Source organism: Gavialis gangeticus, unplaced genomic scaffold, assembly GCF_001723915.1.
Source record: "Gavialis gangeticus isolate Ggan-Ray unplaced genomic scaffold, GavGan_comp1, whole genome shotgun sequence".
In the NCBI taxonomy this organism is placed as follows: domain Eukaryota; kingdom Metazoa; phylum Chordata; order Crocodylia; family Gavialidae; genus Gavialis; species Gavialis gangeticus.
In genome coordinates, this window is record NW_017729022.1 from 151,610,895 (window position 1) to 151,632,701 (window position 21,807).

The window sequence follows — 21,807 nt, forward strand, 5'->3', positions numbered from 1 at the left end:
CATTATGCCATTTTACAAATCCATGGTGTCTCCACACCCTGAATACTATGTGCTGTTCTGGTCTCCACATCTCAAAAAGAATGTAGTAAAATTGGAAAAGGTGCAGAGAAGGGTAACTAAAATGATCTGGAATATGTAGTAGTTGCCATCCCAGGAGAGACTAAAAAGGCTAAGACTCTAGTTAGGAAAGGAGAAAGCTGCGGAGAAATATAAGAAGTCTATAAAATCATGAAGAATGTAGACAAAGTGAGCATGGAACTGTTATTCACCAGAATACTAAAACTAGGGGGCACCCACTGAAATTAATAAGGAACAGCTTTACAAGTAACAGCAGAAAGTACTTTTTTATGAGGTTGTAGAGGCAGATAGCACAGTCAGGTTCAAAAAGGACTAAATAAACTAGTAGATTACATCTATTAATAGCTAGTGAGCAGAACAGTTGGAGATGTTTCCTCTGGCATTTCTAAAGCAATGATGGTGGACACCAGAAAGGGTAATGAGTAGGGGATAGATTATTTTAGATATACCTGGTTCAGTGCTCTCCCTCTAAAATATCCACTCCTGCTACTGCCAGAGACAGACTACTGAGCTAGATGGACCATTAGAATCATAGAAAATTAGGGTTGGAAGGGACCTCAGGAGGTCTAGTCCAACCCCCTGCTCAAAACAGGACCACCCCAACTAGATCACCCCAACCAAGGCTTTGTCTGCCTGGGTCTTAATAACCTACAAGAATAGAGTTTCTGCAGTCTCTTTGGGTAGCCTGGTCTAGTGCTTTTCTACCCTTCTAATGAAAGCTTTTCCTAATATCTAAAATATCTGAAGTTAATCCTAATATCTAACCTAAACTTCCCTTGCAGCAATTTGAGACCATTGATCCTTGTTCTGTTATCTGCCACCACTGAGAACAGCCTAGCTCCACCCTCTTTGTAACCACCCTTCAGGTAGTTGAAGGCTTCTGTTTTCTATTATCCCCCCTTAGTCTTCTCTTCTCCAGACTAAATAAGCCCAATTCCCTCATAGGTGTCATGTGCCCCAGCCTCCTAAACATTTTCGTTGTCCTATGTTGGACTCTCCAATTTGTCCATAGCCTTTCTGTAGTGGGGGGGGGCCCAAAACAGTACTCCAGATGTGGCCTCGCCAGTGCTGAATAGAGGGGAATAATCACATCCCTTGATCTTCTGGCAACACTCACACTAATGCAGCCCAGTATGTTGTTATCCTTCTTAGAAACAGAGGCACACTGTTGACTCCTGTTCATCTTATTGTCCACTGTAACCTGCAGGACCTTTACTACAGACCTGCCGCTTAGTTAATTGGTCCCCAGCCCATACTGGTGTATGGACTGTTCTGTCCAAAGTGCAAGACTTTGTACTTGTCCATATTGAACTGTATGAGATTTCTTTTGGTCCAGTCCTCGAATTTGTCTAGGTCTTTCTAAATTGTAGCCTTACCCTCCAGTGTATCCACCACTCCCTCCAGCTTGGTGTTATCTGCAAACTTGTTGTGGGTTTGCCGCATCCCATCTTCTAAATTGTTGATGAAGATACTCAATGAAACTGGCCTTAGGACCGACCCATGGGGCACTCTACTTGATAGCGGGTGCCAACTAGACATCAAGCTGTTGATTACTACACTTTGACCCAGTTTTCTGTTCATCTTACGGTTCATGCATACAATCCATACTTTGTTAGCTTTTTTGCAAGAATGTTGTGGGAGACTGTATCAAAAGCCTTGCTAAAATCAAGGTATATTGTGTCCACTGCACTCCCTGCATCCATACCGCCAGTCGTCTCATCATAGACGGCAGTCAGGTTGGTCAGGCATGATTTGCCCTTGGTGAACTGATTTGACCCAGTATGGCACTTCTTCTTATGTTTTTATAATCTGGGCTGAAGAAAACTCTGTAGAGATGTGCAAAGATTTTTTTCCTTTCTCTTCCCATTTTGTCCTTGTTTCTGTTCCAAGTATATTTCTATACAGCAAAAAAAACCCAACCCAAATACGGTTTGTTAATAGTAACAAAGGAAAGGTTCATGGGTTTCAGCAAATTTTAGTGAGACATATTTAATCTGTGATATCTCTGTAATTCTGAATTTGAGCTGTTAACCTGTGATAAAACTCAGGTTACCTTTTCTTCACTAGTTTTTTAACCAGAGTTAAAAATGCCTCCTCCCCATCTTTTTTTCAGTGTAAACATACCTTCAGAAAGGCCTGTAATTTATTTGTCATTTGTCCTATAGAAATCGAACCATAAGCACATAGGACATACATGATGGATTTTTATACTTTGTACAAACTAAGGAATGGCCATCCACTGTTAATTTTCAATTGTTTCCTATTTCAGTTACTTTTGATAAATCAGAGGTGAAAGGCTATATTATGCCATGACCTAAGACCTTCTTGTCACTTGAGATCAATGTTGCCATGGTTTTATTGAGACTTGTGCACATCCTCTTACACGTTAATGAAACTTGTTCAAATGCTTCTTTTATTTGCTGCATACCTAGTCGACCCCTAATTGTTATGATCAGGTGTCTTCCTGCTTCTTATTCTAAGGAACATTTTTGGTTTGCTTCATATGAAGTCACTTAAGCTTTCAAAAGTGACTTTATGTACTTGGGCACCTCAGAATCACTAAAGAGTAAAGCTGATACGCTCCATGGGGTGAAACGCATCGCCTATTGTCCTGTGGGGTTGCCCTCCAGGATCAGGCCCTCAAACCCTGCGAGTGCCTACCTGGTGTTCCTCTGTTACAGAGATGTGCCACCATGGAATTTTTATGGTTTACAAAGGCCACAGAAGGTGACGTCTGTTTCCACCCTGAGTTTCCTGACATGTTTCAACCTAGTTTGTGATACCAGGAGTTGCCACTTGTTGTGATAAGAGCACCTAGAACACCCCATGAGGCTCAGCATTTATGCCCACTTCCATTCAAAAACATAGGTGGTGCCTGTGCAGTCAAAAGTGGGATTCAAACCTAGTGCAATTAAGGATTGATACAACATCATGTTCAATTAATGACAGAAAGGCTTTAATGAGCTATAAAACTAAATGACAGAAAAAGTTTCCTTCCCAGTATTCGGTAAAAGTCCTAGTATATACAAAACTCCTAGTATATGTTAGCTGCAAAGAGTGTCTCTTACCAATGCAGGCAGGAAGTGGTTTTAGTCTTTGCAGCCTTCCCTGGGCATGGATCCCTCACTAGGAGTGATCTGCTGTGTGCGGTGTTGCAGTGATTTCTGTCTCTCTCCTGGGGCGCACACTTTTGCCAGCAACTCTGTTTCATTCTTATGCTGTTTAATTGTATAGCTTTAAAGCATTCCTTCTTGATATAACTGGCTGATTAAAGTCAGAACAAAGCAGGTAGGGAGGGACCATCACATTACAATTGCTAACTTCTTAGATCCTATTTTGGGTTGTCTAGCTGTGAAACTTGTTTTTGTAAGCTTTTGATCAGTCTGGAGGTTACACTTCAACCAAATAGGATGGGTCTTGATTGACTAAACGGGATACCTTGGGGCACTGATCACAAGACACTTTTGGGTAGTTGTTTTAACTATAGGCAGAACCCAAAATAGTCCGCACCGGTGATGGTCTATGGAGATATTTGCAAAACTTCAAACATTGAATGCCTGTTCTGGAAAATATGCCTTAATCGATGGAGGATGTGTCAACAAGGAAGATACAGTCATGCAAGGATTGCAGTTATTTATGAAAGGTTTATCATAATAAAACATTGAATACATTTTCAAGTAGCACAGGAGATGAAATCAATTAGGATTGCTTTATTTTGCATTGTCTCAGTCACGATCTTGCATTCTTGTGCAAAGTGCACTATTATTTTAAGTTAGTCATTTAAATTTCAGGTGTAGGTCTGGCCAAGCTTTCACAGTCATCTGTGTCCATCTTTTTATATTAAGGTGCTTGCCCAGGAAATGGTTTGGTGTTCAAACCCTATCTTCCATTTCTTATTCCCTTTTTAATATAGTCCTCGACTGTGGAGTCCGAGTGTCTGTTTATGAGCAAGTTTTTGGCTTCCCACAATGCATACCTAAAGCAGGATATGAATTGGTCGAAGCAAATTGTCAGGGCCCCTTGCTGTCTGGTCAGGTGCCCATAGAGAACCACTTCCTTGGTCAGGTTTCTGAAACCTGTCACCACCAGGAGGAGCACACAGACTTTCTTCCACACTTCTCTGGCATATAAGCATTCCCAGAAGTGGTTGATTGTTTCTGTCTGCCACCAGCAGGTCTGCCTCAGGCAGTTTGATGGACCTCTCTGCCCTGCATGGTTTCTTCATGCCTACATGGGGAGTGCTTGGTGGGCTTCCTGCCAGTTCAGATCTCTGTGCTTCTTCTGTAGGTCCTTGTGGAACATTCACTCCCACACAGCCTGGCAGCTCTCACTAGGTAGTAAGTCTCTGGGCAATATCTCTTGCCCTTACTGCCTCCCGTATCTTGTGGTGGTTCACCAGGGTTGCTAGGGTAGTGTTGTGCAGCTTCTGTTTCTTCCAAAAGCACTTCAGGATCTTGAAAAACCATGGGAAAACCATGGTCCTGTTGGTCATTGTGTGCACCTGCCACTGTTACACCAGCTACCCTACAAAATACTTAAAAAAGCTGGCTGTTTTAAATTCCATCCCTATTGCCAGTTTGCATACCTGGCTCATGTATTTGCCCAGAGGAAGAGAAGGATGTCTGGCATTCCTGTGCCTCCAGACCATTTCACTTTGTACAGCTTGGTCCTTGCCACTTTTTCCCATGCAGAGTTCCAGAAGAAAACATTCATGGTTCTTTGGATTCTGCGAATGACTTGTTCTGAGGTCGGGGGAAGAGTAGGGCTGTGTGTAGCACCATTGGCAGGAGCATGACCTTCAGCACCACACCCCCCCTCATTGACAGGCATTGACATGATTGCCATAGCCCCAGTCTCTGTCTGGCTTTGGTCTCTGTCTTTTCCCAGGCCCTCTGCCCTGTCAGCTCTGGGTCAAACTCCACCCCGACTATCTTTACCCCCTTCCAAGGGACAGAAACTCCCAGGGGTGACAGGTCCCCGAGCTTACCCAGGACTAGGCAAGTGCTTTTTCTCATGTTGAGCTTAGCCTCTGCTGCTGCTCCATATACCTGGGTGTGTTGTAGTGCTCTTTCCACTGACCCTTTATCCTTGCATATGATGTTCAGATCATCCATGTATGCAAGGACTTTTGTCTCTTCCACATTCCTCCCATGGATCTTTACATGGCTGATCCCAGGGTCCTGCCTGACTTGTTGTGCTAGTGGTTCCATTGCACAATTAAACAGGGTTGGGGAGAGTGGGCAGCCTTGCCTGATGCCCGATTCTACTGTAATCGGGGCTGTCAGGAACCCATTTGCTATAACCCTGCTGCTCATGTTGGTGTACAGTGCCTTTATCCAGGTGACAAAGGTTGCAAGGGTTCCCCTCATTTCTGTGTCTTCAGTAGGAAGTGATGGGATACCCATTTGTAGGTAGAAGTGCATCGATACATTGGTCTGATATTGGATCAGCACTGATATAAAAAAAATTGATTATATTGGAAATCAGCCTGATATAGCTGATAATTTGGCTGATAAATGCCTTTGTGTGAGTGCAGCTGCAGCACAGCAGGCAGGCAGTGAGGAGCACAGTCTGACCACTTGGATAGCTGTGTGCAGCTGGTAAGTCTGTTGTGGTAGAAGGGGAGGGAAGAGGTATGGGGGATCAGATCAACAACCCCCTCAGTGAGGCAGGGAGTGGTGCAGGGGCTGGGGCAGGCGCTGCCCAGCCAGGGTGGGGCAGGCACAGGATGGAGCCATGGCTTGTCCGGGTGGCGTGGTGGGGTGCAGCTTCCACTGTTGTGCGCACCCTAGGGAGGCACAGGGGGGTGCCCCCGGATCTGTGCAGTGGGGGCTGCAGTTGAGGCTGCGGTTGGGGCTGCACCAGGCCCTTCCTGGTGCATGGGGGCTGCACTCAGGGCTGTGGTCGGGGCAGCCAGCAGTAGCTCTGGCAGGCAGCTATGGGGGGGGGCCTACAGCAAAGTTTGGGGTGGCTGCAGCCCCTCCCTCTGTAGCCCCCTCCCAGTGCCACTGATGCCCACCCTAAGTGCAGCCTCCACATACTGGGAAGAGCCCGGTGAAGCCTCAGCCCACAGCTGCACCCTCCTTGGCCCCGCCCTGCACAGACTCAGGGGCACCCTCCCCGTGCCCTCCCGGGATGCGCAGCATTGGGAATTGCCCCCCCACATGTCCCCAGGATGAGCCACTGCTCTGTCAGAATCAGCCCCCAAAATCTCTATCAGTGCATCCCTAGTCATAGGCCTTCTCCAAGTCAAGGTTCAGCATGGCGTCGTTCTGTCTCTTCTCCCGCTGGTACTGTAGTGAATCTCGCAGCTGCATCAGGGCATCGTGGATCTATTGCTCTGGCACTGCGCACAGCTGGTCCTCATGAATCACTGCACTTATAACAGATGTAAAAAATTCAGCCAAGACATTGGCCGTTACTTTGTAATCAAAGTTCAGGAGTATAATTGAATGCCAGTTTCTCAAGTCCCACCTCTTCCCCTACTTGTAAAGAAGGTTTATGAGGTCTTCCTCCATCCCCGCTCCCAGGTGGCCCACCCGTAGGTGCGCCCTATAGACCTCCAGCAGGTCCGGGGCCACCTGGTCCCAGAAAGCAACATACAATTTTGTGGACAAACTGTCTGCCCCAGGTGTCTTACTGTTCTGGAAGCTGCAGAGCATTGTGTTGATCTCCTGCAGCGTCAACGCCTCCGCTAGCCTCTGTCCTTTGTCCTCCCTAAGGACTCGTGAGCCTTTGCAGGCAGTCCTGCATTGCTCCAGGGTTCTCCAGTTGTGCCATGTAGAGCTGCTGGTAGAATGCTGCTGCTTTCCCCAGCATCCCATCGTTCGACCGGTGCTCTACCCCCGCTCCATCTACCAGGCTGGTCATTGGTTTTTTCTTGGTTTCCTTTATCTTGCTAAAATAAGCAGACCACTCTTCCCCCTCTTCCACCCAGGGGGCCTGGGCTAGGAAGATCATCTTCCTGGCCTGTTCCCTTTACCATGCCCCAATCTGGGGGCCTCACATCCCAACCCTAAGCTGCTTGCTTGTTCAGCTGTGGGTGAGGTGTTCTTGTCGCCTTCTCTGGAACCAGACTTGTCTCCTTCCAGCCTTCTGGAAAAAGTCCTTCATTGTGTTTCACCACTCTGTGTAGTTCTGGTATCTGGGTTGGAGGTTTTTCCATCCTATGTAGTGCTGCCCGAACCTCCCTCTGTATTTTCTTGTCTTCCAGAAGGGTCATGTTCAGTTTCCACGTGTCCTTGCTTCGCTTGGGCTGCTTTCTCACTTCTGCTTTTACTGTTAGGAGGTAAGGGTCTGAGAAGCAGACCAGCATGGATTTGATTTTGGCTACCTTCCACCCTTTTGGGAAGAAGATGAAGTCTGTGTGATTTTTGACTGCCCCAGGGGGTCTACCTGAATGAACTTTCCCCCAGGACCCATGGCCTCTTTGCCTGCATCCACCAGGCTATATTCGCAGATGAGCTGCTGCCTGGAGGATCTGTCCAGCACTTTCATTTGGCCTCTGCTTATTCTGTCACCCACGTTGAGGATTCAGTTCATGTCCCCTGCGATCATCACTGGCCAGTCACTACCTTCTTGTTCTTGAGGAAGGCATGTTTTGCTGCCCTATTTGCTGGTATGTATGCATTTAAAAGCTTGAATGTCCTTTCTTCTGTTGCCAGGGTGACCTGCAGCAACCTGCCTGCAATGATTTCTCAGTGCTGCAGTGGCTGCGCTTTGTCTCCCTTCAGGAGTACTGTGACCTCTGCTGTCTGGTCATCACTGGCTCCTGACCAGAAGAAGGGCCATGTTGCCACCTCTTCTTGAAATCAACATAGTTTCTAGAACTGGGCAGGGCTCATTCCTGAAGACAAAGGATGTCTGCCCACAGCTGCCCCAGCCCATTTCAGTGGTGTCCCATTTCTCCTTCTTAAGCAGCTTCTTACATTCACTGAGACTATAAGGATCCCCATGAGTAGAAATGTGATGGGGTTGGGTCTGGAGCCTAAATGCCCTGGTACTACAGGAAAACAGAAGAGGATGACGGGAAAGAAATGACAGACCTTATATATATATATAGGAGGGCAGTGGGTGGGGTACGGGTGTGGGTATGGGCGCATGGATATGCGGTGCAAACTGCGTAATGGGTTTTAATGGTTTAACTGTCAAAGTGTGCTTTGATCAGCCAAGTGAACCACAGGGGCCACTTAGCAGAGTGTGTGTGTACATATATTTTTTCAAAAAACCCAAAACCCCTATCTTCCATTTTTCAGGAAAGTCCATTAATTACCAGGCTGTAAATACGCTGAGTGGAGGGGGCTACTCTTCACTTGCCTTGTTCAGTCTGAGCCACTGTGCATAAAAGAGTGCAAGATTCATGGGGCTGGATAGAAAGCTTGCAAGAGAGAGAATCTCTTTGTAGCCTGGCTATGTGGCCACTCTTCTAGGAGTTGTGGATTATGATCAATGTGCACAGGGCTGCTTATTTATGCATTTGTCATTAAAGAATCATTGATTAAAATACATAAAGGGTTTTGGCAACAGAGGCCAGAATTCTGGGTTCTCCCTCACCAGGTAAATGCCCTCACTGCTGAGTTAAAGCATCTTGAACAGGGGCAGACAACTATTTTGGGTGGAGGCCTGCTTACTGAGTTTTGGCAAGCCATCGAGGGCTGCATGACAGGCAGTGTAAGGCAGATTAATATTAATTTTCTAAATTTTTTAGGGACCCCCTGGGCCAGATAGAATAGTTTGGCGGGCTGCATCTGGCCCACAGGCCGCATTTTGCCTACCCCTGGTCTTGAATCTTTGTTTTCTATTGTACCCTGTCCAGCTGTGAAATGTTCTCTTTATTTTCATCTGACTTCTACAGCACAAAGTGCTGGAATTAGATTTTCACATACTGCTTATTCAAAAAAGTTTGCCATACCTAGTGCAGCATAATATAACCAACTTAAAAAAATTCGTAAATGGGATGGCTGTTTTTCTGTATATCATCTAGAGCAGGGGTTGGGCAGAATACCAAAAACACCCACAGCCTTGACTTGTAAGATGTTGTCATGCCAGGGGTGGACAGCGAGGGAGCTGCAATGGGCCCAATCCTTGTGGTAGTGCCATCCCAGTCCCTTTCCGTCCATCCGTCCGAGGCTCGCATGCCAAACAATATGCTTTTGCATGCCACAGTTTGGCACATGTACTGTGGTTGCCTACCCCTGTTCTAGAGAGATAGGAATAATTTAGTCCAGTTGCACACAATTCATCTGGCCCCATGGGCCCAATCCAGTGCTTGGGTCTGGTCCGTAGGCTTCTTCATTGGTTTGGAAATTTGGCAGCAGCATTAATTGTCCGTCACCTAAGGGAGCCCTGCAGGCCAGATGACATGGCTCTATAGGCCAGGTATGGCACACGGGCTATATATTGGTCACCCCTGATTTATTCTGATAGTGGAAGCATAGTGACTCCTTAATTATAAAAATATAACCGTATTTACAAAATTTCTGCCTTAAAAGGATATATTTGGTCAGTGTGACGCTGATTGTGTTACTTAACTTTTCATTAAATAGGCAAAAAATCGTCAATAGTTTCTGATTTTAAAAAAACCCCTAAAAGATACAAAACGCACACAACTTCCCCTCTGCTCCAAGAAAAAACACACCCCTTTGATTATATCCTTAAATATTTACATTGTGGATACATCGCTTTTTTTAAGGATGGAAATTCTGTTGCAGAAATAAGTACGTATACCACTTTTTAATGTTATGCTCTAACACGACCTTGATGAGAGGTCAAAAGATTCTAAAGATCATGGATTGGTAAAGGACCCTGGATCCACCAAAGCATTAGCTCAGGTATTTATTAGTGGTTTTAACCTCCCACCACTCTGGTGAAGTACAGAAGCATTTGCATCATTTTACAGATAGGAATCTGTAAGGTCAACATTTTTTAAGGTTATGTAACTCCCATGGAAATCAGTGTCACACAGGGTGTTTTGCCTATACCTGAGATTGAACCTGTCTCAAGTTCTGGTCTAGTTTTCTAGCAATAAATCTCCTTCCATATCCATAGTTAACTCACCAAAGATTGGGACATCTTCTAAAATTCTTAGTCTTTTGCTGAACTCTGAAGAATAAGTCACTGTGATCAGTGCTTTATTAGCTCTCTGATTTTTGTGGAAGAACAGGTTAGAAAGTTAAGTGTTGCCACTGAATGTGTGCATTAGAAGCAAACTGAGCTCTGCAGTTGAAACCAATGGTGTGGTGTCCACGTTCACAAATGCAAGTGTCTCTGGTTAATCTGCTCATTTGTGTTATCTCCATATTGAGGGAAACTTAGTTACTCACAAAAAACAATAGAAAGAGTCACAGTTACAGTTGGAATTCAAATCCAGGAGGTCCTAGGTTGCAGGTCTGTGCTTAGATAGCTAGATCCCACCTTCTTCTAACCAGATTTTAAGGTGTTCAAATTATGGCAGTATACCTTTCCTATTTTAAGGGACCCTTTTTGTAATTATGAAGTATACTGTATTTGCTCATTATGAACAATTATGCTGATTGATGCTGAAATGTTATATTATATCTATTGACATGCTATGGCATGCTGTTTACTATGGCAGCCAACCCAGCTCTTTTGCTGTTTGAATCAGCCCTAGAGTCTATAGGAAATTGAAAGTTATTTATTAAAATGTTTCTTTATGAATCAGCATGTGGCTTTGGTAGTCTAGGAGGAAATACCATTTATAGTTGAATTGCTTTGCCTTTCATTATTCTAGGTCAGATACTCCATACTGATGTTGTCTACTTACATTCTGGACAAGGATTCCGTGAAGCTGAGAAGATAAGAAGACTTCTTCTTCAATACAGGTATGATAAGGAAAGAGGAAAATAGTAGAAACTGATACTGACATCGGGTCAGAATTGGGCCTTGAAAGTTCAAACAAGATTCCCAGAGACCTTAGTGGAATTACTGCTGTTTTTTGTGACTGAGGGCAGAATTTAGTTCAATTTATGCTTTTGTTTATAAACTATCTGTATTAGATGCTTCTGAAATGAAGCAATGAATGTTCATGGTTCATAAGTCAAGTGCTATGCAGCTGTCTTTGCAAAGCTGTGCCAAGCTTTTCCATTTCTAGGAAGTATGAATTTTCATGAAAAACACTGCAATAGTGTGTCTTCAAAGGAAGTATCTAATCATTTAGCAATAAAGATCACTACTTCAAGTACTTATGATTAGATGGACTTATCCCAAAAAGCTACAGTTGGCTTTGAGAGGAAATGCACCTCACAAATGGCAGTCTTAGTGCATAGGTCTCTGCTCAACTACATGCTGCTGCTCAGTGGAAGAGGAACACCATTGAGGCTTGAGTAGCTGAGTATCTTTTTCATCATGGCGATTGCTATTTGATTGAATAGGAACTGTTTGGCAGACAAGTTTTCTGTCCTTACAGTAGGCTGATTGTGCTAAATTATCTAAAGGTACTAAGAAAAATACTGAGTGACAGTTCTTGAGTTTCCTATAGTGAGGATCATTCTTTGCTTCTTTTAATATGGACATGCAAATTATGCCCCCTCCCTCTTGCACTGACACTCCCATGCAGTCAAATCAACCTTCAAACAATCAGACCTCTTCCCAATCTCCAACACACATGCTTCTTGAATCCTGTAAGTTTTCCTGATATACTGCTATTTACAAAATTCCTTTATTGTGGTACCAGCTATGAAGAGGTTTGGGTTCTACAATGGCATGTATTGACTACTTTAAGATAGATATATTGACTACTTTACTGTAAGATGCCCTTGTGGTGTAACTCTTGGCTAATTAGTTTGGTTCATGCTGAGATGCTAATGTCTTCAGGGTTACAAAATTTTGTAGGAACACATTCTTGTTGAGTACAGGCCTTTATTATTACACAAAGCATTTATCATCATTACTGTATACATCTAACAGCATAGAAGAATTAAATGTTTGTTCTTTTTCCCCTTTTAAAGCTGCAGCACTGTTGTGATTGGCAATGGGACTGCTTGCAGAGAAACAGAAGCTTATTTTGCTGACTTAATTATGAAAAAATATTTTGCACCACTGGATGTTGTTTATTGGTAAGACTACATCATTTGATTTACATTTTGTTTATATTCTCTGCAAATTTTAAGTTCAGTAGGTGCTTTTAAATGTATTTTTGAGGTTGCTCTTCAGCCTCCTTCTCTTACCCCCATCTTTTCCCTTTATTGTGTCAGGCGGACCTGCTTTCTGGTCATAGAGAAATGGCTTTGACTCCTTTGGGAGAACATTAAAAAGAACAAACAAGCAAGAAAATACTCCTAGATCAGTTTGATAGGTTCCCTAGAGCACCACTGAAGGAACTTCCTCTCCTTGGGATAAGTGCTGCCTGTGTAGCAAAAGTGAGTTCTGCGAAACTAGGCTGTCCAGACTCAATTCAAGGAGTTTTGTAGGCAGTGTTTTACTACAATAAGCTGCTGATCACTTGGGCCATTTCCATACATATTTAAATTCTTATTTCATCTATGATATGGAATGCTTGCTGATCCTCTGGGTATTAAGTTGTTAATGCACAGCAAAAGTATTACTCCTGCAAAAAAACTCAATTATTGGCAACTAGACTGCAGAATTCAAGCATAGAACTCTTCAGGTTCCAGTCTGAATGGCAACTCTGTCCCCTGCCTGTCATCGTCTTACCAGAGGACAGTTCTTGGTTTTCTTCCAGGAAATGAAGAAATGAGTCCTTTTGGGCAGCTGTTCACTATCATTTAATGTTAAGAAAGCCTTTGGGGTGGATTTAAATCTTGGATTAAATTTTCTGGGCTAGAAAAAAAAAAAAAAAAAAAAAAAAATAAAAAATTATTTTTGTCCCTCCATTGAAACATTAAGATGGATCTGTTAGCAGGAATGTCTCAATATTCTAAGAAGGCATTTCCTTTCTTTGAATTGTTGTCATCACATGCATTTCCTTTAGTCCCCACATAGAAAAGATGTCTGACAGAAATTTTCAGTATGTGCATTTTTCTTAAGAAATTACACTACACTACTTCAATAAATGAAGTTTAATTCCATTTGCTCTTTTGGTTTATTTTTCCAGTCCAGTGTAAGAAGTCGTATAAAAACTACTAATTTAACCTGGTTTTTATTTTGAAAAGATTCGTAGGGGTCCTATTTAATTTTTTAATGCATGTTTTCAAATAGAGAACTCAAGCAAGGCTACAAAAGCTTGAACATCCTTTTTATGAATCCTGACCCAAAACAGCGGATTTGTATGCTTGTACACTTAGATTAACACGGAGGAACATATTGTGTGTGGCAAACAGTCACATTTGTTAATTTTTTAATATCCATTTAGATATAATTTGAAAGTCATGTATGGTAATGTAAGTGCCTTATTTTCTGTTTGTTTCAATGGCCATTTGTCATATTTAGGATTTTTTTTTAAGTATTTTATGCTATAGAATGTAAATATCTCTGTTGTTCAGATTCATGCAGCAAGAAACATTTTACTTCATGGCTGGATTTTGGGCAGTTTTCATACCATGTTTCTTTATGTTTGCTACTTTTTATTATTAGTAGCATAAGAATGTAGAGATCATAAGCAAAATGTTTAGCCATTTCCAGTTTTGGAGTTCAGTTTTGTGGAGCTCCAAAATTTTTTCAAATAAACATTTTGGAAACTGATGAAAAGTGCTTATGATATAGGAGGTTGTAAGTCCATGTTTAATAAAGTAATGCAAACAACTAAACTGTTAGGTTTTTCTAATGATCATATTATGGAGTCAGATTTTTCTCAGGTTTCAAGAACTGTGGTAGGATTAAAAAAGATTTTTTTTCTTTATTAACAAACATTGTGGTAAAACTAGAAAAACTATAACATTTTATTGCTAAGGTAACATAAAATGTAGTATAATCAGTATGCTATTAATTAGCAGTATCAATATTAATATATATTATAGTAGACCTTGAAGGACCTCAGTGGGATTGAGGACTCCGTTATACTTGGCACATGCATAACAAGGAAGGTGGTCTTTGCTTCAAGGAACTTGTATAGAATGCTAAGGGGCACCACTTCACAATTTTAAAAGATGCAGTGGTTGGAAATTTTAATTCAAATTGTGGTGAACATTATTTCAACATACTTGCTGCTGTCAATGCCTAGTGCCAAGTTTAAAACCTCAAATAGATTTACCCAAACTAGCCAGTGAAGCCTACAATATTTTTCAAGTAACTGGTCCACTCTTTGGGCTGCGGGTGGGGAAAGAGAGAGGATGGGGAAACAGTAAAGCATGAATCATTATGAGTACTGTCAGTCATCTGAAAAACGGTTCAAGAACAAATACTGCGTTGTAGCTATTGCGTTGCCACAGAAAGCAATTTCATTAATATAGTCAGGGTTGCTCAAATAATCTTCCTTGTGACAGTGAAAATGCAAAGGACTTTTCTACATATAGGTTGATCACAGTAATTTTAATTAAGTAAAATTGAGGGTGCCTTATGTTATGTTAATTTGACTTACATCTGTAACAGAGCTTTTAAGTAAAATTGAAAAAAATACACTCTTAATCCAAGGCGTATGTCTGTATCATGCATTTTGCATAGCTTTAACTAGCTTGGCTTACAAACCAGTTTTGTGAAATCATTGTTGAAATTGTAGCCTAGAACGTGAAGTAGGGCAAATTCACACCCACTACAATGCCATTTTTCCACCATTCACTTTCTGCTGCACCAACACGAGTACTCTGGCATATAGAGTCCTGTTCAGTTCAGTGTTCCCACTTCAAAGGATTCTTAGCTGCATTGGAATCTACAGTCATTTTTAAGAGGCCAGGATTTTTTTTGGCCCTGTAAAGAATGTTTGATTCCTTTACAGATGCTTTAAAGCTCCCAAATCATTATCTTAGTTACTAAAATATTGACAGAGCATCTCAGCTGATGAGGTGATAGGAAGCTGATATGATGGAAGTGCAGGATTTGGCTTCCTTTCAAAGTAAAGATTGCCAGTCTCTGTATTTCTAAAAAATACTGATAGAAGTAGAGTTGGAGAGCAAAGAAGTGGATTGGAGGAGTGTTTGTTTTTAGCTAGTCCTCCCATTCATTTGCTTTCTTTTTACCATTGTGCGAAACTGGCATAATACACTTTCAGACAATGAAATCTAGAAAAAGTACAGTACGTGCATGCAACTGGATGTTGCCTGTCCTCTACAACTGTGAGTTTTTGCATAGATTATATACTTAAGACCATTTCTAAAGCCCTAAATAGTAATTTTAGAATTGCATGAGGAGAGAGGATGCCTTGGGTAAGTTTCTGATGCCACTGAAGTCCATTAGAATTAAAAATTACTTCAGAGAGGAAGAATTTATCTTCCCATGATTTTAGTTCAGTGGCAAGAATACAATTACCTGACTTGGCATTTTTAAAAGTTGATTTATTTGCATTTGAAATGATATTTCTTTGAGGAGATAAGTTATTATTGTGTCCCTAAAGTCATGTTGACAAAATATTTGTATTTGATCAGCTTTATATTAAGGCTTTCTACAAGTAGTAAATAGAAATAAAATATGAGCTGGTAAAATAGCACGTCTTCAGGGGTGGTGGTTATATAGTGTACATAGTTCCACAGTAATACCGAAGTTTTGCAAAGGGGAAATCAAATCAGGGAAGACTCCAGTAGGAAGTCGGGCATGCTGAATACATAATTTTTTGTGGTTTAAAAAACTGTCTGGATTGATTTTTGACAGTTTATTATTTAAAACAAATATTTTTCACTACTCATACAACCAGTACACTTTCATATACCCAAGTCCAACCTAAATAACTTTAGGACTTTTTTTTAAATGTAGTTTCTCTTGTAGATCTATATTTATTGACTTAGATTAGGACTGGAGTAGTGCCCAGAGACAGTCATATCTGGTCTTTAGCTTTTTGTTACAAATCAGTTTTTGTTACAAGGTCCAATAAATATTCTTGATTATTTTTGTTGGTTTTATTGCAAGTTCTTGCCAAAGATACAATGTATTATAACCAAAACAGATGTTCTGTTTAGACAAGTGTATTTGCTTTAGCAGAACCCAAAATGTAAATGAAACAACAGTATGTTCTACATTAACATGACAGCTGATGAACTTCAGGATTTCATAGGCCTTTTTAGATTAAATTAAAAATCCTTGAGAAATGTAAGGAGCTTTTTCCTTATTTAGAGCATCGGAACTGGTTTTCTTTGGCCTGCTGTCAGTGCTGGCTTTCAATGGAGTGAAAACTGTTTGAGTGACAGGTGGGCTCTGCTGGAGTAGAGCAGTCCAAATACCATTTAAAAAAAACATATCACATTTTTTCTTTCTGCTTAACTGGTTTTTTGATTGCCGTACTAGTATACCTGCAGATGAAACTAATTATTTTATACTTGTTCTATTGATATGCACTTAGTATACATTATTTCAGCTCATAGCTTTTCGTATGTATTTTAGATTACTGATAGTTCAAATGTCATCAATGAATTATGAATGTAACCAGTGTACCCCAAGGTACTTTCTGCTTATTATCTATTTGGCTTGTTGTCATTCATATTGGTTCTATTATGCTTGACTTTAAACAGCTGGTCCTTCTCAGTCACCTTCAGCAAAACTATTTCTAGTTCTTGAAACATTTGAAGTGTTGATCTAATTGATGATCTACTAGCATTTAAGTTCACGTACTTCTATACTGTAGCCAGCCAGGTAAAATTATGTACAATTCTGTAAGGTTCTTATTTGTAACATTTTCTATTCCTTTGCTTTTAATGGTTTAGTTATTGCTCTAGATTGCTTAGGAATTTTCTGCTAAGGTAAAATAAGTGTTTCATAACTTTTGAAGTAGGATTTTGCTGATCTAAAATTGATTGGGAAATACTTGTTCTACAGGCATTTAAGTTCACTGGTATTTTTATAGGTGTCTGTATAAAAAATAAATATCCCTTTTGATTTTAATGTATGTTTTATGTTGCTAAATAATCCATGCTATGCTCTCTTGACTTTAACAAATGCCACTTTCAAGTTCTCTGTGCCCCTACATTTCTAATGTTACACCAGCTTAATTCTCATTACTTTTCTGCTTCATAGCACTCGCAGTCTGAAGGAAGCCTGACATTCGGGTTCACATTATGATAATTAGGTTTCAAGGCAATGTGGGGGGATTAAGATGTCTGAGGTTTAGTTTCAGAATAAAGTTCAAAACTACTTGTAAAACTTGTTTGAGTGGTTAACAGAAGTAGTTTTATTTATTCACTACTCATGCAGCATTAATCCGTATTTCATCAGGTACCCACAGTGCTGTAACTCTAGATGTGACCCTGGGACTTGATTTACCTCAGCTCACTTTTCTTTACTAATGTGCCATGAAAGAGGTACATGAAAGATAGCCAACATCAAAGTACCTTTTAAAGTAAAATGGTTGATATGAATCCCTTGGTATTTAACACTGTCTGTCAAATGTTTCAGCTGGTTTGCATCCTCTTGCAAGCTATTGCTTGCTGCACTAAAGCAGTTGTTTTAATTCTGTTGCGGGCACAAAAAATGGGGGTGGAGAATATGAAAAAATTCACTTTTTTTAAAATTGTACTTTGAATTGTTAGTTTGGTCAGTGAGACAGTATAACATTGAAGACGTGTGCACCCACACATCTTAGTCATTAGATGTCTGATAGAGGAAACAGAAAATAGTTCACAGAGCTCTTGCAAAAGGATTTAATGTGCCATAAAGACAACACAAAAAGTAGTAAGCAACTGAATTGAAAACTGTTGTTTAACTGTTAGCTGTTTAGATTCCTTTTGCATGTTCAAGTTAAGGCTAAACAAAAGAATAATATAGTGAACATTGACCAGCTTAAAATACATATGTGGAAATGTTTAATCTATGTAAATAGTAATAAAGTTGTTACTAGTTCTCCATCCAAACCATGTCTTTCATCCTTTGCTCTAATGGATTGTTCCCACTGTGATCTCTGGGAACAAATGAAACAGACCTGATAACATGCAGCACTTCCCAGGAAGGATCATGTCATATATAGTATCCTGATCCTGTTAGAAGTTCTGTGTCACCTATGCAGACAACAGCAGCTATATCAGAATTCTTTCTTTAAAAAAAATGCAAAACTTTCACCTCTGTTTTTATTTGAAACTGCCCTATAAGTGAAAATTTTTGAGCTTCATGTGGGGTATCCGTACAGATGAGTATTGAAGGTGAACCAAACCCAGACTGTGCAGGCAGCACATCACCCTGCCACTGCTGGGGAGCTGGGCAGACCCACTGTGCAGCCAGGAGTCTTGCTGCTGTGGTGGGAAGTCTCACCTGACCCCTGTGTGGGGCCTGGCATTTCCCTCCCTTCCTCCCTGTGACAGCAGGATCTTGGCACAGGAGAGGTCTGTAGTTCAGGCTCTGTCCACAGCCCAAGCCCTAGCCCTTACTCATGGGGGCAAGGGGAAGCTGCAGTAGCTGGGCAGCATCCCATAGTGGCTCAGCCGCACCCACCAGTGGCCTGGGGCCCACATAGTGCTGGAAGCATGGTGAATATATAAGGGGCTGAGACCAGGGCCATTCCTGCAGGAGGTTACTAAACTAGGTGTAAGCTATTGGTTAACCATTTAACCACTATAATTGGAAGAGGTTAAATGGATAATTTTTTTAATGATATTTACTTCCCTAGTAGCCTCCAGTTTTTCCAGATCACCAAGAGAAAGCTGTCAGACTCAGATCCAGAACAGAGAGTAAGGGAATCATAAAACATATTTTTCACATAATTCCCTCTCTTTCTCCTTTACATAGGTAAAAAATAATCTTGCTAACAATTATAAGTGTTTTTGATATTGTGCTGGTATTCTATCATGAATAAATTTCATGCAGTTTCATAATGATTTTATAAACACACAAGAACATTTTGAGTTTTAGACAAAAATTGGAAACATTTTAAGATAAACTTATACTGAACATTCAACAATACGTTCATACATTGTACAATAGAAGGATATTGATTTTGCAGCCTGTCTCAAAAATTAGTGAACAAACATTTGGTTAAATCTTTTGCAGAAGCAGATCTCCGTTTTCAAAAAGTTACTTTCTGAAAATGTAGGGAGGGGGAAGAGGGAGTGCCCACCCAAAAGTCTTGCTTTCTAGTTGCAAAAATATTTGTGTAATTTTTTTATAGAACAACAGTTTGTAGGAAATACTATGGATATATTCAGGAAACGTTTGCTATTATATGAAGGCAGATAATTAAAGCTTATGTAATGTATATAACCACAGGAGGAGGGAAAATATTTAGCTATCAAGATGATTAGGGCCCTTATGCATATCTGTTTAGAGACAGAAGTCAAATGTGGGGAAGAATAAAAGAACATATTTACAAAAGTAAAGGAAAAAATAGCAAGTCAAGAAGGCTTCTTAGTGGTAGAGAGAGGTAGTTAGCTGTGTTAGTGTGAAGTCAGGCAGAGGGCTGCATAGATTTCCACTTGATAGCCTATCCAATGTAGTGAAGATGCAAACGCTACTTTACAGGTTGGCATAAAAGAATGGCTGAAATGATGAGTTGAGCTTACTAGTCAAAGCTCAGAGAATGAGTCTCAGAAGTGTGAAGAACCAGTTAACAAATGCATTAAGGGAGAATTACGGGGAAGCCCTTCTCTATCCAGGATAAGTAACTTTATTCTGTGCATAGAAATGTATTTAATCTGTGGATAATCATCTTTAAATTGATCCTGTATTTCATTTTGCACCGTATTACAATAGTTTATTTTGCTAAGATTTTTCCACCTAGTTTTCTGTCCTTGGTAATAGAAATGTGTATAGGCTGAAACTAGACATTCTAAACCTTACAGTGGAAGAGAATTGGTTTTATAAAAAACAAAACAAAATTAACTCCTTTGGGTGTCTGTCATTATTTGTCAGAAACTTGTCATTTACAGAGAAGTGATTTTAGACCAGGGGTTGGCAACCTATGGCCCGCTAGTTAGATCTGGCCCAGAAATACATTGGGTCCAACCTGTGGCAGCTCAGTGAATTGACAACATCCTCCAGGCACAACAGCAGAGGAGGTGTCTCCAGGACCCTGTTGCCTGCTGTGCTCAGTTTATTCTCTGCAGCATTAGGGGAGGCATCCCCCCAGTCCTGGCACCTGCCCTTTTCTAGTAATTCCCTTTTCAGTATCTGCTGATTGCCAGGAGGTGTGGGGTGCAGTCTGTGGGGGTGCCGAGTTGCAAACAATGGCCCATGGTGGCAAAAGGTTGCCTCTCCTGATTTAGGCTATTAGTTCATAATACAGGTGCATCCAGTGGAGATTATATAATGTGTTTTATCCATAGTCTTTACACAGAATTTTGTAAAGGTGGGCTTACATGAAGGACTCCTGTTAGAAGAGATGAGGCAGAATTTTAAATTCTTCCAGTTTATTGTTAAAAATACATTATTTTGTCAATTAGATATTTAGAGTCTTTTTAGAGCAGAGCTGGTCATCCTATGGCCTTTGGGCTGGATCTGGCCCACAAAGCCAGGGCATCATCTGGGGATTGGGGGGTGGGGGAAGGTGATGATGGTGGCAGCACTGCAGTTGGAGGGGTAGGGGAAAGGGGAGAAGAGAGTGGTTGCCAGGCTGGAAGTGGTAGCTCACCTCAGGACCTAGAACCGTTTAAGGTCCCCGCCACTTCTAAAGGTTTGCTGACTTCTCAAAGTATTGTTGACAGATTCATTTGTTGGCTCTTCTTTCTAAAAATATTTGAAGGGTGGATTTTACCTTACTTGTAAGAATTGGGCCTCTTCGGGATAAAGCTTGGGTTTAATGTTAGTGAAGTATGAGGAGGATTTGAATTGGGAGGCACGATCTACACAAAAACAAAGAGGTGATATTGTCACAGAGCCCTTGTGTTATTGGTTTGAAACAGTGATGTGCTACTTGGGTGGCCCTTACCTGGCCATCTGGCTGTTGTTTATTCTAACAGTACCTAAAGTGCTCAACCAGGTCATAGTTCCTTTTCTCTTGGTATTCGGCATAAATTGAGTAAAAGTCTGTCTTATACACATTATATATCACATTTTCAGCTAGCCTCAGCCCAGCATTCAGTTTTTTGTCTCCAAAAATGGGCATATTGTTGTTTTACAATACAAAAATGTGTCATGTACAACAGGTCCCATGAGAATTTTTATGCTTTTTCCACAATTTGTCAGTAAAGATGTCAGATTCATATATAAGAATGTATACCTAAACCTGAGGCTCTGGCTGAAAAATATGACCAAATTGCATTTTTGCCGTCACGGTAAACATATAAAACTTGTCTTAAACAGCTGGATCTCCAAATCCTTTCCTTATAATATGTTTTGACAAGAATGAGAGAGAGCAAGATTGCCTTATACTACTACTACTACTACTACTACTACTACTGCAGCATATATTTTTAAATGTGCATCACTGACTAAAACATGAAGTTGTAAGATCTGTTACAGTGTGATGCTTCATATAAAAAGGAGTTATGTGTGTTAATGAGTTGGGATTATATAATTTTATTTGTGTGAGTGTTAAATGTGCCAAACATGGTATTAATATATTTGTTATAATAAAAGTATCATAATCTAAAAGTGCCTTTTTATAGAGTATGACTGTGTTTAGCTACACTGCATACAAAACAAGTAAAAAAGAATTGCTCTGTATGAATCAACTTCTCAAGTCTTTCATTTGTTTGAGGTTTCCTCCCCCCCCCCCCCCCCCCCCCACCCGCAAGCACTTCGACTTCT

General features: G+C 41.0%; 1 protein-coding gene across 2 annotated transcripts in view; it reads left to right on the forward strand.

The window, feature by feature from the left end:
- Positions 1–21,807, forward strand: part of SRBD1 (S1 RNA binding domain 1) — a 256,830-nt gene that overhangs the window by 81,939 nt on the left and 153,084 nt on the right. For both annotated transcript variants that reach the window (XM_019516329.1, XM_019516331.1), the window contains 2 exons: positions 10,829–10,919; positions 12,045–12,152. In XM_019516329.1, the coding sequence (XP_019371874.1) occupies positions 10,829–10,919; positions 12,045–12,152 (199 nt within the window). The remainder of the gene's footprint in view (positions 1–10,828; positions 10,920–12,044; positions 12,153–21,807) is intronic.